At 36.5% G+C, this 22,572-nt stretch overlaps 1 protein-coding gene across 4 annotated transcripts in view; it reads left to right on the top strand.

Annotated features, from left to right (window-relative positions):
• VMP1 (vacuole membrane protein 1) overlaps positions 1 to 21,510 on the top strand; it is an 84,447-nt gene extending 62,937 nt beyond the window's left edge. For all 4 annotated transcript variants that reach the window (XM_026656526.1, XM_026656529.2, XM_026656528.1 and 1 more), the window contains 4 exons: positions 2,793 to 2,909; positions 5,034 to 5,095; positions 19,249 to 19,351; positions 20,685 to 21,510. In XM_026656526.1, coding sequence (XP_026512311.1) covers positions 2,793 to 2,909; positions 5,034 to 5,095; positions 19,249 to 19,351; positions 20,685 to 20,828 — 426 coding nt within the window. In that variant the 3' untranslated portion in view covers positions 20,829 to 21,510. The remainder of the gene's footprint in view (positions 1 to 2,792; positions 2,910 to 5,033; positions 5,096 to 19,248; positions 19,352 to 20,684) is intronic.
• The last annotated feature ends 1,062 nt before the right edge of the window (positions 21,511 to 22,572 follow it).

Raw genomic sequence — 22,572 nt, 5'->3', positions numbered from 1 at the left:
ACTATATTGGGAAGATAGGCAGAGTTGAGATGGAGGTGTGTGTGTGGTGGTGGTGGGGGGCATTGTGCAGCGTTCCAAAATTATCACATTAGAGACTCACTCAACTCCATATTTGTGTCCAAAGCCTCACAAGCTCAGCCAGCAGGGCTGATTGGCCGCAGTTTTATTCAATGGCAATTTGAGATGAATCATTGCCACTGTCCTGAACATAATTCCTGCAGTTCCTATCTTGAGGAAGCTGCAGCCACCTGGCCATAAATAGTATTTGCCCAGTGTTCCCAAGTTGTTCTGTTGTTGGACAGGACTGTGCTCACAGTTGGGCAAACCTTGGGGAGTCTGACAGTCTTCACTAGGGGAAAAAAGCATGGTTTTAATCTGTTTGTTAATTTGTAACCCTAGTATGGACAACACAATCTGTAGCTTTAACACCTAGAATAAACCTCAACCAGCTGACGTCTGTTAAAACTATAAATTACCTTGTCTGTATTAGAATTTTAACACATTAGCTAACGCATGTTAAAAACACACACATTTTCCTAGTGAAGACTAGGACAAAGCAGAATTATCCTAGCCTCTGATATCTGCTATCCCTACCTAACCTCCAAGAACTACCCACCATTGGATTCCATGAATAGCAATTTATTTGGCATCCTATCAACTAACTAGCCCTTTACCACTACTTTGAGCCCAGATAGCTTGTCTAGATCTGTGAGGGCTCTCCAGTTTATGAACAGAATGGCAAAAGCAGCCCTAAGAGATCCCTATGGTAGGCCAGTGAGAATTTCACATCCTGTGGTTAGCTTTTTCTGGCGTCCCTCCATACTCATTTTGGGTATGTCTAGATTAGGATAAAAGGAGTGTTAAGACAGCACATGTTAGCAACATATTTTAACACCCTAACGTAGGCAGGGTCAACTTGTATTTTAACAGGTGTTAGCTGGTTGAGAGGAACCCTAGGTTCCCCCTAGTTAATGCACGTTCAGATACAACTTGCCCCATCTATGCTATGGTTTTCGTGTAGGGCTGTCAAACGGTTAAAAGAAATAATCACAATTAATCGCAGTTTTAATCTACAAATGTAGATTTTTTTTTTACATAACTGCATGCAAAAAAACAAAACAATGTAAAACTTTAGAGCCGACAAGTCCACTCAGTCCTCCTCCTTGTTCAGCTAATTGCTAAGACAAACAAGTTTGTTTACATTTACAGGAGATAATGCTGCCCACTTCTTATGTACGATGTCACCTGAAAGTGAGAACAGGCGTTTGCATGGCACCATTGTAAGATTTTTGTGTGTCAGATAGGCTAAACATTTGTATACCCATCCATGCTTCAACTTGTAGGCACTAAAGTCAATAATAATAATTTTACATTTGTAAGCTTCACTTTCACGATAGAGATTGCACTACCATACTTGTATGAGGTGAATTGAAAAATATTATTTCTTGTTTCTTTTTTACAGTATTTAAATATTTGTAATAAAAATTAATGTAAAATTAGCACTGCACACTGTATTCTGTATTGTAACTGAAATTGATATATTTGAAAATGTAGAAAAACATCCAAAAATATTTATAATAAATTTAAATTGGTATTCTATTATTATTTAACAGTGCGATTAAGACTGCAATTAATTGTGACTTTTTTTAATCTAGTTAATTTGTTTTGCGTTAATCACTTGCATTAACTGCGATTGACAGCCTTGTTTTCATGTAATAGTTACAATGTATTGGGTAATGTGATTTTTTTTTTTTTTAAAACACCTTATCAACTAGTGTAGACTTGTTTTGTGAGAGCAATACATCTCTAGACTAGGTAAATCCAGTTAGTAGCTTTCTATAAGTAAGATGGTCATTAGTGTGGTCAAGATGCAGCTTAAGCAAAGATGGGCATGAATGGATACCATTTGATGTGTCTTGCCTTCCTAGGAAAGTGATGAGTGCGCATATGAACTTATAATTAAACTTGGAATTACTAGTCTGTAGCAACCTGTTAAATGTTAACCATATAAATTAAAACTTGAAATCTTAAATGTCAGTTTTATAGCTCTCTCAGTCTCTAATTTGCCTATATTTATTTGTTCACGTAACAAAACAGGGAAAGCACAAATACTGTGGGAAAATAGCAGTGTAATGCACTGCTACTGTAAGCAAAACATCCTTGTGTGTTTACTCACATCTGACAGATGCAGTGTGCTGCATGTTAAGTATCAAGTCTTGGAATTGGTTGGTCTTTTCTTAGTATTATGATCCCTTCTCTAAAATGTTCTTGAAATTAAATACAAATTCAAGGAAAGAGTTTAACAATAAAGAAATTCTTTAATTTTTAATGAAATACTTTTGTTCTTTAAAGAAATATCTTTGCTTTTTAACAGAGTACATATGACTATAAATACCAGAGTTTTTATGCCTTTCAGATAGAAATTATTGCAGATCATTTTGCGCACTGACTCACACGAGCAACGTGCTTGTCAGGGAGAGAATTTGATATATCACTCAAACTGCTCGCTGTGTTTTCTATGCTTTTCATATGGAAAAATGGAAAACGTCTGTTACTCTTTTATCCTCAGATTAAAAGAATAGCAGTCAGAGTGGAATTGTCTGGGACACTGTCTAGCTGAAGCTTAACGATTTAAGTTATGGGCTATAACATTTTTGTGTGTTTTAAGGCACGATTTTGGGATGGTTTTGAGAAAGGGGGAGGAGTTCATTTTTCAAAGTTTGAGATATTATTAAGTAAAGTGAATTTAATGTTGAATTCTGGTTCTTTTTTCTTTCCCTTATACTTCATAGATTCCAAATCCTCTGTTTGACCTGGCAGGAATAACATGTGGCCACTTTCTGGTTCCCTTTTGGACCTTCTTTGGCGCAACCCTAATTGGGAAAGCAATAATTAAAATGCACATCCAGGCAAGTACATGTTACACCTCTTATAAAACACCGGGAGGATTTGTTTTAAGTATGAATTGCACCATTATCTCTGCAGTATTTCAGTGAGCTGTGATGACCCCTTCCTGACTTACTGTGATGGAAATTCATTTGGTGCAACAGATTTAAAATAAAAGTTCTGTTAGGGTTACTGTACTCAAAACTTGGGCAACTAAATCATCTATGGCTATAAACTAATAAACTCACCGCCTACACCACTCAGGAAATTGGTGGTTAGCCAAGTTATTTACCTAGGGTTTTTACAAGATGGAAAAGGCTTCATACTCATAATGAACTTACCTTTTTGGTAACACACACACACGTTCATTTTCAGAGAGCACTGGAATGAGCGTTTATCAGTCAGGAAGTATTTTTAAATGTTCACTTTCACTTGAGTTAAAGTTTTAAAGAAAATCCCAATACTTTCATCCCACTGATGCATGGTCTCTGCTGAAGCCAACCTGGGGGCATGTGTTTGGACACCTTGGCCATTATTTTCAAAAGTCACTGGTGATTGAGACACTTCAAAGGGGACTGATTTTCAGAGAACAGGTACTTAATATTTTCTGAAAATGGAGCCCTTTCAATGTATGTTAAATTGGGCACCCAAAATCACTAGTCGCTTCTGAAAATTTTGATGCTAGCTTTTAAAGTAACTGGAGGAGCTTCTCACCATTCTGTTCAATGCAAGATAAATTGGTATTGTATTCAGTTACATTGTAGTTATTGGTGATGCTACAGTTGGATATATGATGTGTCTCCAACTATGTCACCTGCTTTGTAATCTGTGGGAAGTAATTACTAAGATTTTTTTTTTAATCTGTACAGTGAAATTAATTTGAAGAGAGTTTGCTATTCTCCATTGCTTTGCAGTATAATTTCCAGTGATCTACACTGGATAGTGAAAACAACAAATATTCCCAGTTCCTTGTGCACTTATTTGGTAAACCCTTTCACGTCATAAATGTGTTTAGCTATTAAAACTACATTTTGTGTATTGTCTTCTTTCAAGCAGGTTGTGCAATAATCTGGATTTTGTAGTGATCTTGCTGTAAATTGGAATTTTAGGAAATGCAGTGGTCGTGGAAGAGAGTTATAATAAAATCGGAGAGAAAGCCAGGGGGTCCATAAGCATTGCCATTTTATAGTTGCATTTAATTGGCCCTTTTAATCTGGACCATCGAATCAAAGTTTTATTAATTTCCTTATTCAGAGTCCAGTTAATTCACTTCTCATCAGATCATACATACACTGTAGTGGAGATTGGATAAACACTATGTATCATCTCACCTACAATCTGTAAAAGGGCAAGCTATCAAATCTGACAGAAATGGGATTAACAATGGCTACATTAACAGAACTTTAACTGTAGCAAGTAGAGTAATACAATTGTCATGAGGCTTTGGATTTATCATGTAGGGCATTTATCTACTTACGGTCACCTTTCTGTCACTGAAATACATTCTTATTTTAAATTTTTAACTTTCAGTATCTAGGGCAATCGTCTCAACCAGGTCACTGCCTCTAAAGGGAGAAATAGTCTAATTTTCAAAGACAAATTTGGATACCCATGGTCTCATTTATTTTGTCCATAACTTGGTAGGTCTTTGTTCCTTACATGGCCCTTCTAGGGGATAAGGTCTTGGAACCAAAAAGATTCACTATCTTTCACTTCCATGAAATTTTGAATTTTATCTACCCAAATGTATGTTTATAATGGGGACATAAATTTGTCTTTCTGCACAGAGATGAGTGGTTTTTATTCATGAAAACACTGATGGAGTTGTGACCTTGAGCTTCTGGGAATTTAGGTTTAGGGAGGATGTGAAATGGTTAGCAACACAGGCTGGAAAAACATTGCAAGAAATTAAATGTATGAGGAAATAGAATAACAGTTTAAAAGTAACTAGCACTTATCTGTTCTGCCTCTTTCATTGAAAAGGATGATATTGAAAAACAATGACGCTGAAAGAAAAGTTGAGGGAAAATTATCTGTAAGTGCAGAAGAAGCCATTTAATTGGAAAGGAACATAAGTTGTTGTACTCCATTGTCCTTGCTTCCCTTTTGATTAAACATTTCTCTAACTGATGTTTTCCTTCCTACAGAAACTTTTCGTTATTATAACATTCAGCAAACATATAGTGGAGCAGATGGTGTCCCTAATTGGGTGAGTAATTCTATAACTGACTAATACCTTCAGTGTTTGAGTGGAAAAATACTAAGGAGTCCAATCTAGTATGCTGAAAGTCAACTTTCTGCTAGAGGAGGCAATGCTTTACTCTCAAGAAGTGCAAGCTTTGGCCAGCAAAGCTGGTTTAGATCTTATTTGAGCTGTCATTTCTTATCCCAAAGGTTTCAACTACCTCAAGCGAAATCCTAACAGTTTGGATGGATGTAGTATGTACATAGCATGTTCTTCTTATGAATTAATGACAGTGCTAGCTGAAGATCTGCAGTATAATCTGGTGGCTTTCTGTGATGATCTATTGTGACTCCCTATTAGAACTGTCACTACTTGCAATACATGGTGTTCACATGTAGCTAAAGGTGGAGGCCCTTAGAAGAGACATTCCATATATTTTATTATATGAAATACCTTATAAAATCTTAGGATGAAAACCTGGGAATAGCATTGTAATCTTCTCTATTACAAACTTTTTTTTTCATTAGAGAAAGTTGCAAGCTGTTCAGGGATAAACTGTTCCTATTTTGAGAAAATACCTGTCTTTTTCCAGACTAGTGTGTTTCTTAGGAAATGATTCAGACTTCATTTAAGATAAGATTTGATTTAAAATGTCAGGGGAGTAGAGCAAGAATACATGTAATTCCCAGTTTAAAAAAAAAAAAAGATAATTTAAAATACAATGTATGACTGTATTGGCATGATGGGATTTAATACTGATTGAAAAGTATATTTAATCAAGCGCTGAGTTTCACCATATCACTTGGGAGATTTACCCATTCAGTCAAAAATGCTGTATAATTTCAAGAGCCCAAGTCAATCTGAACATCCCTTATTGGCAATCTAACAAATATGTTCCCAACACAGCCTCTCCCAATACACAGCATTAAGCAGTGTATAAAACTACTTGAATACAAACAAAATATGCAGTTAATTTGTCTCAATATACGTGACTTAGTGCAAATCATCCTGTATTGCATCACTAAATTGTGCTTAACTGTTCACAAGAAACATTTGTGTGATCAAAGACAAATGTTGCAGACTTTTTTTAATACATTGTTCAGACCGCTCAGACGTTAGAAGAGGTGGTTTTCATTTTTATTAAACAGTGGTTTAAATACAGTATTTCATCTGATGTCTGATATACATCAGGTGTTAACAATCTGATTTAAAAATCAATTCTAAAGATGAGTTTTTACTTGTTCCTTAAGGACTTTCACTCACTTTTGAGGTCACATGATTGATAGCCAGGACTTTTTTTGTTGTCTAATAGTTAACTACTTTTTAGATATATAAAAAAAATTAATCTCAAGAAGAGTTTCTGGATAGGAATGTCTGGAAATAATTGCTATTTAAATATGTAAACTTGAAGTAGTAATGTTATACAAAGAAATAGGATTGTCTGATGCAACATTCTTGGGCACTTCACTGATGGAACAGATCTGATTTTATTGCTTCCGGAGTTTCTCATTAGGAGTCTGGATTGTAACAAACTTCAAAATGAATGTTTTGTTTTTAATATTCCTTTAAAAAAATGCTACTGGTTAGAAATCATTAATTGTCTTTTTGACATTAGCCACTCGAAGCTGATTTGCTTTTTATCTTTGATCAACACTACTGCTGAATAAGGTATATTTCCAAAGACTTCCTCAAATGCAATCTTTGGGCCAAAGCTAGTTTTTTCTTACTTCATCTGTCTTGGAGATAGTTTTTCATCAAATTACTTTTGAACATATTCACAAGATTTCTGCTGGATTCAGATTTTTATTAGACAGTTGATGTCAGAATTCAAAAATGTTCTTGGGAGACAGTAAGTTTTTTGGAATGTCCCAGTATCCTTGACTTTTCTCAAAAACAGTCTGCTAGCATTACCTCATCAATTTCTCTCTAGAGTAGTATATAAAGCACTTAAGCAACAGCTTGCATTAGAAGTTCTTAATCATTATTAAGTACAAAGAGAATAGTCAATGATCAGTAACATTAACCTTTTTAATCACATTTATTCCATTAGTTTGACTTGAGATAGTTTGTAGTTCTGAGGTGTTGCCTTTTGCAAAACAGTGTCTAACCAGAAACATTTTTTTTTAAGAAAATTGATGTACAGGATCACCAAAGCCTAGATGGAAGATTAAGTTTAACTGTAAGGAGAGAATTATTAATGTCCTTGAAATTGTTGCGATTTTGTGCACTAGACCATATTCTCTTTGATAAATAGATGAGTCTTAATCTTTAATGAAAAACAGAGCTGTGTGCAATTCTTTTCCTTAGGATTGCAATTGTTTACTGATATTACCAGAGTATGTGTTCATTATATCCTGAACTTGCAAAACCATTCCTTTAATACTGTTCAGGGTGCTTTGGTTTCACAATGTTATTGTGTAGAAAGTTTTTCTTACAGACAACCTACCCAAACACTTCAGAATTAAAAACAATTACATAAATCAAAAGCTGAAAGATACTGAGAGGTTTAGCAAGGGAAAATGTTGTCAACCAAGTTTTGAAATAAAATGGAGAAGTCTGAGGCACAAAGACCTAAGGGCTAGTCTACACTTAAGGGTTATTTTGGATTAAGATAGGGTGTGAATTCAAAGTGCAGTAGCTGTTCCCCATGTGAACACTTGTATTTTGGAAGAAGAATGCCTTTTTCCAGTTTAGCTTAATCTACTTCCAAAGTGGTATTAATTTAAATCAGAAAAAGGTGCTCTTATTCGGAAAGGAGAGCATCCACATGGAGAGCTGTTCTGGAATAGCTGTTCTGTTCTGGTCAGCGTCCCCATGTAGGCAAGGATAACTGGCAGCAACAACAGAGAAAATGGCTATCACACCAACTGAGCCAGGTTCTGTGGAGGAGCACCCAGATAAGGAGGACGGTGCTAGCTGAAGAGGATAGAGAATAAGAGAGAGCCCTAAGAAGTTGGAGCAAGATCACAGAGGATTTTAAGCACCAGGGCTAGTTTTTAAGAAAATCAAGGAGTTAGATTATTTGTGTTATTGTAGAAGCACCACTCATGGCCTAGGACCTCATTGTGCTAGGTGCTGTACAAACACAAAAGAAAATGTCAGTCCTTTCCCCAGAAAGATTCCGTCTCAATGAATGGGGAGCCAGTTAAGTTGTTTTAGGATGGGGGATAGTGTACTTGTACTTGGTTGTATGTGCAAGAAGGTGGGCACCAGTATTCTGCACATGCTGGAGTCTGGATTGCTGCTGAAATTCCAACTGAGGTCTGAGCTGAGAAAAGGCAGAAGGCCGTTGAAAGATTGGCTGGGGGAGCCTCAGATCACTCAACTACCAAAGCTTTCGGCAAATAATTTGGAGGTTGCAATGTTGATGTTTAGAGAGGACATGTTTTTGCTGGGTGTCTTACAGATGCAAAGTGAGGAATGGAGGATGCAGTCAAGGGGGCAAGATGATGTATTAACTATTACTTTTGTATTCTCTGACTTAGAGGAGGTTAGCTTACTAAGCAGCCATGTTACATACTTTTTGTACTAGTTTTAGGCCACAATTAACCAATTTTAAAATTGTTTAATTAGTAGCTAGCTTGTGGGTTTTCTTTTTTTATCTTTCGATGTAATTGTTTTACCTACAGCTGCAGGAATGTTTATGAAGTCACTGAGCATATTGCTTTTAAACATGATCGCATTTGACTTTGAAGTGGTGATTTCAAATGGGCACTAGGAATTCCCAGAAAGCTACTAAAGCTCAAAATCAACCATACAAAGAACTTTGGCAAGCTGTAACATTGCTGAATGATTTATCAGAAAGAAAAGTCCACTCTTTGGTTTTATCCTGCTGTTAAGGAGTTGCTCTTGCTTAGTGATCAAAAAAGAGGACAGAAGAAAAAACTTTATATGTGTTCTAGGTTCCTGCTGGGAGTTCTGAGCTCTAGCATAGTGCTGTGTAATGTTAAATGGCTGCCAAGTTTCACCCCAGAAGTAGCTGCACTTTCATAATAAGTGAAGTTTTTATTACATATATAGATCGTAAAACCTGTTGTAAAAACACTTCAGCATCCTTCAGGAACCCCATGCAAATGATCCTCATTGGACCTTGCCAGTAGGAAGCTCTTTCCAAGCTCAGGCAGCAAATGTTGTCATCATAGTCCTGCTGCCTAAACAGTACGAGAGACGTGGCCTCTCTTCTTTTCACAGGAATGTACAATATATGTTCCTATGATGTTCAGGATAAGATATGGACAATGTTTGAGCTGGGGAAATACGTACACCTGCTCCATTTGACAGTCACATCTCCCCTCTAAAAATAGTGCCTGAAGAAAGTAATTGTTAATTAGTTGCAAAAGACAGACACAAAGTGAGGTCTGTTCAGTCAGTGATATTTATGCAAAAATGTAGACTGTAGCACTCCTATGGAGTTTAAGGGCTAAATTGTCAATGCCATGCCCTGCAGATTAGATTTGTAACTCCCATTAATGCAACAGCAAAGTCTGAGTCAGAAGACATAGGTCTGAAAATCTAACCCGAAGTATCAAATATTTCTTCTGAGCAATTTCTCAATCTAGGATTTCACCTGGGCCAATTTTCGATGCTTTAAAGCCACACAGGCCAGTTGGAATTTGACTAGTTTGCACTAGTAATTAAACAGCTTACATGAAACCAGCCTCTATTCATACTTGAATCACTGACTTTATGAACTAATGGTGTGCCGCTCCTTGTTACGTTACAATTCACAACGCAACCCATTGACTCAGCAGCAAAGTAGTCGTAATTGACTCTTGTGACTTTATCTGTAAAGGGCATTGTGCTTTCCTCTTGACACACATTTTCCTCCAAAAATGTGTCAGAAAACGTCAGCCACCCAAAAGGTTTTAATTTTTTCCTTTTAAGTTTTCCCAAAAAAAAAAAAAAAAATTTTTTTTTTTTTTTTTTTTTTTTAGATTAGCAATGGGGACAATGATAGTTAATTTATAGTGTAGCCTTCTCTATCTTTTCATGCAGAATAGTTTAGCTTTGTGATTTATCCTCCTCAGTGTGCAAAGCGAAGTTCTTTAGCAGCTTGGGGACCCCAACAATATAATTTGGAACAGTGAGCATCAAACTGGCAGAATCCACATCATTTTGATTTTAACGGAATGTGGTCTGAGGAGCAAGATCTAATTTACAAATCACATGTCCTGTCTTTATATGGACCTTTGTTTTACATAAATAACTCAGCACTAATATAGTGCAAGAAGTCCTGCTGAATTGGCACCAGAATTAAAGTATATATTAAATAATTGCTTCTAATTTGCATTTTAGACTAAGACTTGCTATTTATTAAAATTCCGTTGAAAATAATCCAAAATGGCTGAGAATTTAGCAATGACTTTATTTAAAGTCTCCTGAGGTAGAAATGCTTTTGGAAGCTTACAACATTACACCTGACATTTCTTGGTGCAGTAAATCAATGGTTTTCCTCCCACAAGTATATCAGAAACCTGTGGGATTGTGCCTTTATAATACAGTTGTGTACACAATGGGGAAACTGGCACAAAAAAGGTTTTAATAGCTTGAAAGGGACACAGATGTTAATGAAATTTGAGATGTTTTGATGTTAAAACCTTTAGATGGATCATAATAGAATTAAGAGTTTATTTGAATAGGGCTTGTAGGATTTAAATCTGAACTAGCAAGTGAATGTTTGAAAGCTGTAGTTTTGCTTTTTAAAGGTACAACTCTGATTTTTCTTGCCCTCACATAGAAGAAATATTTCTTTACAAATAACAATATCCAACAGATTTGAAATCTAATAGAAACTGCAATGACAGCTCTGTTAAAGTTAGTTAGTGTTTAACATACCAAAAATAAAAATCTCTCAAGGTGAGATGTTGTTCATAACATTTAGGTCACTTGTGTATTTGAGGCCGTCCCAGATAAATTAGATCACATTTAAGGCAACTTTAATTTCATGGTCACACAAGTATTTTATTTGAAGATTATTCCTAATAATGTTTCAGATTAAATCAAAATGAAAACGTGAAACAGCTCCTTAACCCCAGCTCTGCTCCCCTTGACCATAAACCAGATTTATTTAATTAAATATCACCAGTTTCATTCTCCAATTTTAAAATAATACAGATGACTTATCTTTATTTCCCCAAACGTTTTAAAACCCAAGGCGGCACTGATATAAATTAAAGCCAGTGGCTCTGCCCTCAGTTTTAGAAGTCAGGTCTCTTTAAGCCAGAGGCACCTTGGGAGTGAGTCCAGATTTGTTGCAGTGTAATCTATCATGGTTGAGTCAGGCAAGGAGTCTGAGGTCCATTCTGACTCACCACGAATTGTGTCCTGGTATTGGTTGAGCCTCAGGGAAATGGATGGTTTAAATACTGTGAGAATCTTTATCAGCACAGGAAATGACAGCTCATTAAAATACTAACCGTTAAGCCTGTTTAGATCACTGTCTGGAAAAAAAAATTAACCATTTGAAGGTTCAGATAACTTGCCAGAAGGTGGTGTACTTTTTGGATGGTGAGGGAAGCATGCAAATCAGTCAGCTTTACTTACTAGTCCAGTGGCACTCAAAATATATCCTTTCGAACCTGTTTGTTGGGGGGGTTATAACCGAGGCATAAAACTCTTGTTGAGAAAATTTAGACCATACAAAACCATAACATCTTGAGCTCTTTTAAGGAAGACACAACACAAAATGTCTAATTGTGGCTATTTTAGTGAATGCCTCATTCCTCTTGTGCAGCAATGTAAAGAGTAAAACATATGGCTTCCTAGGTATCTTCTGTGTCCTTTGGGGAAAACCTAGAAAGAAATGTGAAAATCTGAACAGAGCAACTCAAAGCTGGGTATATTAGGAGTTGTACGTGATATACAGTAAAACTTTTCTTTAGCTTTCCACAATTGTGTGGAAGTTGAAGGCCATTGCTCTGTCTGCCATTGCAAGTTTGATCAACAAGCAGAACCAGTCTTCCTCAGAGCCACAGATAATGGAGGAGAGCCCAGAGCAGTGAATTCCCTTCATTACATTAAACTTTTGACTCTCTGTCACCACTGGTGTCAAGTATCAGGAGGTAGCCGTGTTAGTCTGTATCTACAAAAACAACAAGGAGTCTGGTGGCACCTTAAAGACTAACAGATTTATTTGGGCATAAGCTGCATCCGAAGAAGTGAGGTTTTTACTCACGAAAGCTTATGCCCAAATAAATCTGTTAGTCTTTAAGGTGCCACCAGACTCCTTGTTGTTTTTGTCACCACTGAACATTTCTTTTTTGTAGGGGCAGAGAAGCAATCTGGTCGTAGGCTAAGTTTACTTTATTAGTGAAATCAGAATATGTTCATGGCTCATGTTGACAAAAAGCAGAAGGATTTTTGGTGACAAAAGGAGAAAAAAATCCATTTAAAAAAAGCCCCCTGATGTGATCATGACATGATCTTCTATCTGTTTGGTGTTTCAGGTAGCCCAAGGGTAGGGACAGAGTGACCAGTTCAAAAACTCTTCCCACAGCTATGGTGAACATATGCTTCCCGACTCAGAATTGGGCTCTACAGGTGTTAATCTGGTCTCTACAGTTTATCACCCACAAAGGCAACATATGGTTGAATAGAGCCAAAGGGCCAGGTTAGTAAGAGGTGTGTTCACAAACTTGCACACAGACATTCATTCATTCATTCTCTCTCTCTCTCTCTCTCTCTCGGAAACCCTGTAGAAAATTGATTTGAAGGAGAGTCTCACATGGGCAATCCATTGTGATTAAGCTGGGCAGGTATTTACTTGACTCGGGCTCTAGATTTATTTAAAACAGTACTTTACTATAGGTGTGCTACTTCTGGCCAAAATCGTAGGACCTCTGACGTGTTAACCAGAATGTGATGTAGGGTCCTTTTTCCTATGAACAGTTAATTCTTACAAACACTGTCTCTTCTTGAACAAGCACAGTGCCTGTGTGTTTAGTAGCCATGTAATCTGGACAAGCCCAGTCCTTATATTAGCAGCGAGTCTTTCCAGCTTAATGGAAAAGGTGAATTTTTAAAGAGAACATTCACAAAATGTGACTTCTGACTCGGGCTTACATCACTTTTAATAGAGGTTTTGATCTGTTTAAGTCTGGCAGCCTGGCTGATAGTTTGTATAGTGTATTTAGCATTCTGGTTTAAACTATTTTTCCCCTTCAGACTATTTCCATGATAAAACTGACATGCGTATATTCAGACTTTGAGCGCTTGTCATTTCTTACTGAGCACAGCCCAGAATTTAATTCCTGTTGTTCAGTACATTTCTCTAATGGGGTATGAAATTAATGTAAGTTGCTAATGTCCTGATTCAGCAAAGCACGTAAGCACATGCACAAAGTTAAGCAATTTCTTCTTAAGTGATTTGCTTTTGAGTTCTGTCGAAAATTGGTTATCTTTCATTAATGCTTCCAGTGCTACATACATCTCTGAAGATGTCCGCGCAGTGTGCAGAGGCGGTCAAAAAAGCAAACAGGATGTTAGGGATCATTAAAAAGGGGATAGAGAATAAGACTGAGAATATATTATTGCCCTTATATAAATCGATGGTACGCCCACATCTCGAATACTGCGTACAGATGTGGTCTCCTCATCTAAAAAAAGATATACTGGCACTAGAAAAGGGCAACTAAAATGATTAAGGGTTTGGAACGGGTCCCATATGAGGAAAGATTAAAGCGGCTAGGACTCTTCAGCTTGGCAAAGAGGAGACTAAGGGGGGATATGATAGAGGTATATAAAATCATGAGTGATGTGGAGAAAGTGGATAAGGAAAAGTTATTTACTTATTCCCATAATACAAGAACTAGGGGTCACCAAATGAAATTAATAGGCAGCAGGTTTAAAACAAATACAAGGAAGTTCTTCTTCACGCAGCACACAGTCAACTTGTGGAAGTCCTTACCTGAGGAGGTTGTGAAGGCTAGGACTATAACAGCGTTTAAAAGAGAACTGGATAAATTCATGGTGGTTAAGTCCATTAATGGCTATTAGCCAGGATGGGTAAGGAATGGTATCCCTAGCCTCTGATTGTCAGAGGATGGAGATGGATGGCAGGAGAGAGATCACTTGATCATTGCCTGTTGGTCCACTCCCTCTGGGGCACCTGGCATTGGCCACTGTCGGTAGACAGGATACTGGGCTAGATGGACCTTTGGTCTGACCCGGTACGGCCGTTCTTATGTTCTAATGTAACAGGTGTGGTGTACTAAAATTGCACCTTCAGTGCTACCCAGTGTACCTATTTACATTGAGGCTCCTATTCTGCAGAAATTTATAAATTTGAGTTAATTTACACATGTGCCTAAGTGTTAGTAGAATTAAGCCCATAGATTCTAAACTCTCTGGCCTTTTCTGTAAAGCACTAGTACAATGTTAGCACAATAGAAGTACAGAAAAGGATTACCCAGTTACCTCAAACGTTGACAAAATTAAATAGTTATTTTTGATGTTCAAAAACTATTTTTAAAGAAAATTTTAATGACATTTCAGTAAATACAATCATAAAACAGTACAGGGTACCTATAGTGCAAGAGGTATAATGAGTAAAAGCTAGTAAAATTAAAGTATACAATTAATAATGAAGCTTATCATAAAAAAACTGAATTGTAATATTGCTGAAAGTTTTTTATTATGTTGCAACTTTGGGTGTGGCAGGATTTTATATTGTGTGTGTTCTTAAATACCAGTGAAAAAGTACTGTTAACACTTTTCAAATGGTATTCACAGATTCTAAAAGAGGGAGCATGGTTGCCATCTAGTCTGGCCTTCTGCAGAACTGAGGCCACAGAATTTACCCAAAATAATTCCTGTTTGAACTACAGTATATCTTTTTAGAAGAACATTGTCTTGATTTAAAAATTCTCAGTGATGAAGAATCCATCACAGATCCTTGATAAATCATTAATTTTTTTGGTGCATCTCTTCCAAGCAGTTGATTTTTGGTGAGAAAAATCTACTTCTAACTAGGGTGACCATATGTCCCGTTTTTATAGGGACAGTCCCATTTTTGGGGGATTTTTTTCTTATATAGGCTCCTGTTACCCCCCACACCCTGTCCCGTTTTTTCACAGTTGCTATTTGGTCACCCTACTTCTAACCCAAAGAGATTCAGGCTACGATTTCTGCTGAAATCATAAGCACCATTTCATTATCACCATCATACATTTGGTATCTGGAGTTTTGTAGAGACAGTGATTTTTGTTTTAAGCAAAAAAAAATATATATATATATATATATATATAGCGACAGAGAGAGAAAGTTGCAGTGTGTAGTGCCTTTGACATATCGGTTTTGATTACTATAATATGCAAATAAGTTATCAGTGAATTCCAAGTGTATTGGTAACTAGAACAGAAATGTGTGTTCCAAACTGTTCAATTAAAATAACCAATTTTTCACAATTCTTTAAGAGAAATTTTTAACTCCATTCAGCTGATACTGACAAATTCTCTTCAATCAGTAATATTTTTCTAAAAAAGGCTAAGCTCTTTAATGCAGGATCACCCAAAGTGTATCATGAAGCTTCCAAGATTTGTAAAGTTTTGTTCCGTTGAAAAATTTGCAAATCAGTTTTTCAGATGAATATCCGACAACATGATATTTAACACAGGTAAATGAAAATAAGAAATATTTTTAAGCTAATTGTAGCTTCCAGTTAAACAGAAGTGATTCACAGTTCCTCAAGAAACATTCAGATTTAGTATAGGATTGCTACAAAGTAAAATAAAAAGTACAATTTCAGGTTATGCAAATAGGCCATATTTTATTCTGAAATCTCTCATTCTGAATCCAAATTGAGAGAGATTATTTTTGCAAGCAAGATAAAATCTAAAAATATTTTCTAACGCTTAATATAAAAATAAAGCCAACCTCACTGACTTGCATCAATGTCAGGGATGCAATGCAAATTAATGAATTCTGCAAATTTGTGAATAAATATAGTAAAGGAGAATACTTCATGGAATGTTCTTTGCTCACTACTTATGACAATTATCACTGCTTTTGATGTTTCATAATGTCTTAGTGAATGATCTTTCTATTTAAACAAAAATTAAGGCCATACATCAGTTCACTACCCGTGTTGCTAAATCTTTGAAAGGTAGGGAGTTTTTTGTTTGTGTGCAGATTATAAAGTGTATTGATGAACAAAGTTCTATTGTACATTTAGGTCCTTGATTTCTTATCCCATTGACTTTTATTATTATTATTACTCTTATTTCTTTTAAAAGACCACAGGCTTTCCTCTGTTAACTATGGAAGCTGAGAGAATCTGAACAGAATGGTAGATGGGGGTAGCTTGAAGCCATTTTACTGTTGGAGGGGATATCTTCCACCACCTTCCTTTATTCAGCCAGTTGTGCAATAATGTATGCGGTTTGCATTTAGAAAGCTGGAACCACAATTCTCTTCCGAAGCTACATCTTAAACCCACTGCTGAGTGGCGCAGAACTGTGATGCAAAATGCTGTCGCTTCTGCAGTCACAACTGCATCCAGCAAATGGGCAGAATTCTTGAAACTGATGCTGAAATCTAGTCTATGGCTGTTGAGTTAGTGGGTTGACATACTTTCCTAAAGAACCATTAGGAATGGGAGAGCTGTGGTTTGTAATTAAAATGCATTTGATCAATTGCTAACTTTCAAAATGTATATACCCTGCAACTGAAATTGGGTTCTGGACATTCAGTAAAATGTCTCTTCAGAATAGGGTGTGAGGAAATGGTCAGAGAATTAGTACTGCTTAAATGGCTGGGTTTTACTGGACGATTACAGAAATAATCAAAACTAGAGGTTTTAACCACTAAAGGGTAAGAAAAATTTCTAGTATTGCGAATATAAATGTATACGCTTGCTACTTTCTACATTTCACTCTAGCAAAAATGTATACAACACACATTTATTTGGCAACTGTGTGTATAAGTATAAATATGCCATAAAATATTGTTAATTGTTCAATTATGCAGGATCTAGTTTAGGGTTCCCATGGTCCTTGTATGCATGGCCCAAAGGTCCATAAAATATCTTAATGAAGTTCCGTCATAAAGCGAACTTCAATCATCATTCACCATTATAAAAAGTTGTGCAGAATGCTTTAAATGAAAGAATTGTTTTAAAACATACTCTTGATGTATCAGGAGGCAATGCCATAATCTGAGCCCTGTGAACCTCCTAATTTTCATTTCACTGCTGTGATAGTCATTATAATTTGGAGACTGAGTAGATGAGGGTTTTTTTTTAAACAAAGGGCTTGGACAACTACTTAGTTCAACTCTCATCATTTAAACATTTCTATTTTAAAATTCATGTAAAGTTTTAAAAGTGAAATATTACCTTTCAGTAGCTTTTTCCTTTTGGCGTATGTGTCATTTATTTAAAAAAAAAAAAAAAAAAAAAAGTACCCCTGAGATGGTTTTAAAACAGTGACTCGTACTGACCAACGAGTCATTCGGGAGAACTTCTGCCGCAAACTAGCAGCTGGGCCCTTACTGGAGTTTTCTCAAGAACTGGAAATAGCTTGTAAAAGCTGCTATACCCTTACATAAAATACATGGATATATATTTACAGTCGCCTTGCAAAATTTTTAGGAAAATTTACCAGCCCAGCCACAAAATGTATTCACCAGTTTATCCATGTTGATGAGGAATCACTGAAGATTTTTTTTAAACTTGGCATTCAGTAAAATTGCTTGCCCCAGGCTAGTGGAGCAAATCTAATTAGAAAGGCTGATAGTGAGCTATTTGTACTTCTCGGATTCTGTGGATTTACTAAAATTCTAAATGTTAGAAAGCCATTGTCCTCCTTTTTAACTTGTTTTATTTACCCAGGAAAATGTAATCTGTCTAGTGAAAAGGAGTGAATTGTAATGCAGTGTACTAAATAAATGCCATTTAATCTGGGAAGTGCTCTTTTCCCCCTTTTTAAAGCACACTAAATGATTTTGAAAATCAGATGGGGCATGTCTGCATTGGGGACATTTTATTAAAAAAAATCCCACTGGTTTTCACTGAGATCCCTAGTGTAGAGAAGAAGGGTCCAGCCGTAGGAACTTTGTCACCACTGATGGGAAGTTGCCATAATGTACACAAAAGCTTAAGGTATCTCTCATGGGTAATTCTAAAGCACCCAGAACCATGTATTTAGGAGCAAGTAGGTCCCTATGGGAGAGAAGATACAGCTCCTGACTTATATTACTGTTGACTGGTATGGTCTGCAATGGTTAGATAGTGGATACAAAAAATGATACTGATTCATTTTGAGTAGCCTCAAGTTACAATTTTAAAAATGCTCTGGCATCTGCAGAATGAAATTTGGTAGCTACTTTGCTAAGCCTGTCCAGCTTAGTATTTCCAGCTCTTTATAGATGGGAGAAGGCCCTGAGTACATAAACTTATCAGTGATCCTTATTACAGTCATCTGAGAACAAGGTGTTTAGTAACATACTGTAGTTTCTATGCAAGTCATCTGCCATAAAACATGGAGTGAATCAGAACAAGGTTCATAGTTCCTTCTTTGTTCCTTTGTTAATCACTGACTAGTGGGAGGTGCCTTTAGAATTTGCTAATGCATTCTTTTTGGATAAGGATGACGCACAGATTGTCCTAATAAGGACTTAGTTTGAGAAAGGTGCCGCCTTCTTTGAGAAGATAGGGGCAAGTCATAGGGCGGGCAGTTTCTTTTTTAACTGAGGGATGACACAAGCACAAGTCATTTCCTTATTAATCGGTTCAAACCAGTTCTTACAGGAACTGCTGGTGATAAATGTGGGACTTCTGAGAAGTCATTCATTTTATTCTCAGCCGTGCATCAGTGCACAGCCTTAGCTGAACTTCTGCCTGGCTTTGAGGAAGTAGTGGAGCATTTAGCTCTCAGTGTTACCTCTGAGTTTATTATCAATCTGCTGTGAAATCCTTTTCTTTTTTTTTTTACCCCCTTTTTTTTCTCTTTGAGAGTTTGGGGGACCCACTTGTCCCTCTTCTTCAGATGAACTGATAACACACACTGTATTGTTTGCGTCTCCCAATTATCCCATGCGGGGTGATGCCTTCTGATGGATGGCTCTAATCCGAACTTTGTTCCTTTTGAGCCAGAGTGGTAAGTTTAAAAAAACAAATAAATTGTTTTCTTGTTTTTTCTCTCCAAATTTTGTCTCGTTCTCTGGAATGAAATTTGCACCAGTGCTGTCCCAAGTATAGGTCCCTCGCTTCAGAAGCCGTTTCAAGAGTACTTGGAAGCTCAGCGAATTAAACTTCACCACAAATCTGACAATGGAGTGCCACAGGTAAGAATTCCACCCACTACCTCTTTTCCTTTCTTCTTCTTTGCTACCCCTTGACTCCTTACCCATTTTATCTGATTAAGTTTTGATTCTAGTTTTCAAAAACCTGCAAATCTCAAAGGAGATAAGGCTTTGAATCGATTTTAAAAACAAGCTGAGAAGATCAGAGGAAAAACTGTATTTGTACTACATAGAACTGGGTCAGACATTCTATCCATCTGGGAGTAAGCTAGGCAGCTAAGCAAAGCTGGTGGTTTGTCCTGACTTTCTATTCATTTCTTTTGGTACAAGAGGCAAGCTATTAAAGACAGAAAAGTTCACTTTACATGTACAATTATGGGTAAAGAATTCCCCCCACCATCAAATATTACTAAAGCGTCTAGGATTTGAATTTCCTTTTTTCTTGTTAGCTACTTAACCCTACTCCCCCCCTCAAAAAAAATAACCAACCAACCAAAACACATCTTGATGGTCAAAGAGAAAATATTAGGAAAATACAAGAAGTGGGGGCCTTTTCATGCAAAAATCTTTAAATACATGTCCCACAGCTTTAGATATAAAAGGATTAATTAACACCTAAATTTTAGACATGATATTTTTAGGGCAACTAAGATATCGATATACAGAAATTATTAACCTTACATTTTAAGTTCTAAACCCTTTGTTTCTATAAACATTTGCTTTCCTAGTTCTTAACAGAAAAAGAAGGGTAATTAAGGGAAGATCAGTCTGGAATAACTAGGCGGAAGCATGTTCTGCCCTTTGAAGTAATCTCTGTGCAGTGCATTGCTGCCCTCCTTTGACCAAAGTAGAAAGTAGAAAAAAGCACCGGACTGGAGAACACTGCAGAAGCATGATTTTTTTAGTCCATCGCATTAACTTCCAGCTACATAACTTGAAATAGCTTCCAATTAGTATCAAACATGCTGTAGGCAGGTCAGTAAAAACTGACTGTTAACCAGTGACTGTATTGTACTTTCTGCAAATGACTAGGAATCACATCAGGCTTTGCTAATCCTGAACTTTGAGACGCCAACAAAAAGAAACAAAATCATGGACAATAAATCACTTATCGACTCGCCCACCAGAAATGATCAGTTGCCCATCAGTGATGTGGCAGCACCTTTCATGCTGGCTTTAAAAGACCAAAGTTAGCTTTACAAAGAAGCCTGCAGGGATCCTGTTAGTTTGTGCTTGTTCCTGTTGTAGTTTGATAAATTATGCAGAATCCTGAGATGATTAGATTCTTTCCCTTCAGCTAGGAGGAGGAGAAATCTTTTGTATTCTGCTAATCTGAATTTTTTCCCCTTGTTCTGTTGTTTTTTGTTTTTTGCAGGGGGAGAACTGGTTATCATGGATGTTTGAAAAACTTGTGATCGTCATGGTTTGCTATTTCATCTTGTCTATAATAAACTCCATGGCCCAAAGCTATGCCAAACGAGTGCAGCAGAAGATGTACTCTGAGGAAAAGACAAAATAAGCTGGGTAAAACCCATTGAAATGGGCTTTAGCAGACATGCAAGTGACAGGTCTTACCATATGTTAAAAATCGGCATTATTCAAAACAGGGAAACACTTTTTAAAATCATCAATTTTCCAACTGTAACAAGTTCGTAATTATTTTCTTTTGAAAGTAATTCACTATTAGAGAATAACTTTCATTTACAAACGTATGTATGTTAAGGTAATGTATATACTCTCTTTAATTCAGTCTGAGTTGTACTTTCTGGGGTGGCACGTGTGATGCTAGACTAATGTTGAACATGAATGCTTTCCATTCAAGTTAATTCCAAAATTGATGATTTAATACTTAGCACAACTCCAGATTTCCTGATTAACTTGCAGCCTGGCCTAAAAGTAACAATTTTCTTTTGAAGGATGGCTGTCATGGCTCATAATTTCAAGGTCATTGAAATGTATGTAAATGATAGTAGACTGGGTAACATTCTTGCATGTCCCTCATGGTAATACGAGTCCATCTGAGTTCTCAGAAATGCGGTCACATCGCACATGCTCTCAGTTGAAAAGCCGCCCTTGCCAACTTCATAATGGTGTAAGCAGAGATGGCTGATATCAAACTGGTGCAGTTCACTTTTTTATTCTGTATATTTAGAATGAAGTCAAGATAAAACTTTATAAAGTCATCTTTGATCATTCCAGAATTTCTTGTGTCAGTCTTTTTAAGCTGTTTCTTTCCTTCAACACCTTTGGTATACTCGGTTTCTCTTTAGTTTCTTTATTAAGTCTATGTCCAGTTTATTGCATGCTTACTAATCCTTCCTGTACAGTAAGCACAGAAACCTTTTGTTAATTTTTCTCGAACTTCTTGCTCAGCAGAAGGAAGTAGAAAGCATGTATTGAGCACCTTGCAGTATGGTATGATTTATTTATTTAAGTAGGCTAGTTGAATGACGTTACTAATTTTTTTTATCATATCACTCTAGATGTTTGCTTAATGTCAGGAATACAGATTTATAGCGCCATGAGTGCTGCAGGAAAAAAGTTGGGGAAGCGTAAAAATCAGAAATTAAGACACGTTTGGTGTAAAACACAGGAATGGTAATTAATAACCGTAATAAAGAACATTAAAGTATACTTTAAAAATATCCCAATATTTATTATTGTTACAAATCAGTGTGTGTGAAATTAACTTGTATTGAAGGGGTAGACTTGTTCTTTTCTTAGTAAATAGGTGACCATTCCACTGCTACTGTGTATATACAACGCTTCTCTAATAGTCCCTGAACTAGTAGGAATGTAGTTTTGTTTTAATTTATAAGAAAATTAAAATAAGTTGACTTGTTTAATCAGACATTCTTAAATGGTGGTACATGGATTCTATTTAGGCTAGAACTGGATCAATACCTATTAAATTAGATGCCTCTAACCATTAGAGTAGGGCAGCTATCGAGCAAGGCGCAGTAAACGTGCATTTTGTTCTGCCTGAATGTTCACTTGTGTTGCCTACCGTCGTGACATCTCCATGGCTGTACCATCCTGTCGGATAGCTTATCAGACTGATGTTGACTGTTGGATCTCATGGCAACAACAGTCGGTAGGCTGTCTGACATTTTGGTATCTTTCATCTGACCGTTTGCTCATCCATCTCAAATTCTGTTTTTCATTGAACATCAACAGGCATATAAGTGTTTAAAGTTTAGAACGCAAATGATTTTAAATGTAAATGTGTCATAACTATTTTTCTTAAAATATAGCACTCTGCA

Source organism: Terrapene carolina, unplaced genomic scaffold, assembly GCF_002925995.2.
Source record: "Terrapene carolina triunguis isolate 2854851 unplaced genomic scaffold, T_m_triunguis-2.0 Scaffold231, whole genome shotgun sequence".
NCBI lineage: Eukaryota > Metazoa > Chordata > Testudines > Emydidae > Terrapene > Terrapene triunguis.
The sequence above is the reverse complement of the archived record's forward strand: the minus strand, read 5'-3'. Positions and strand labels throughout refer to the sequence as shown.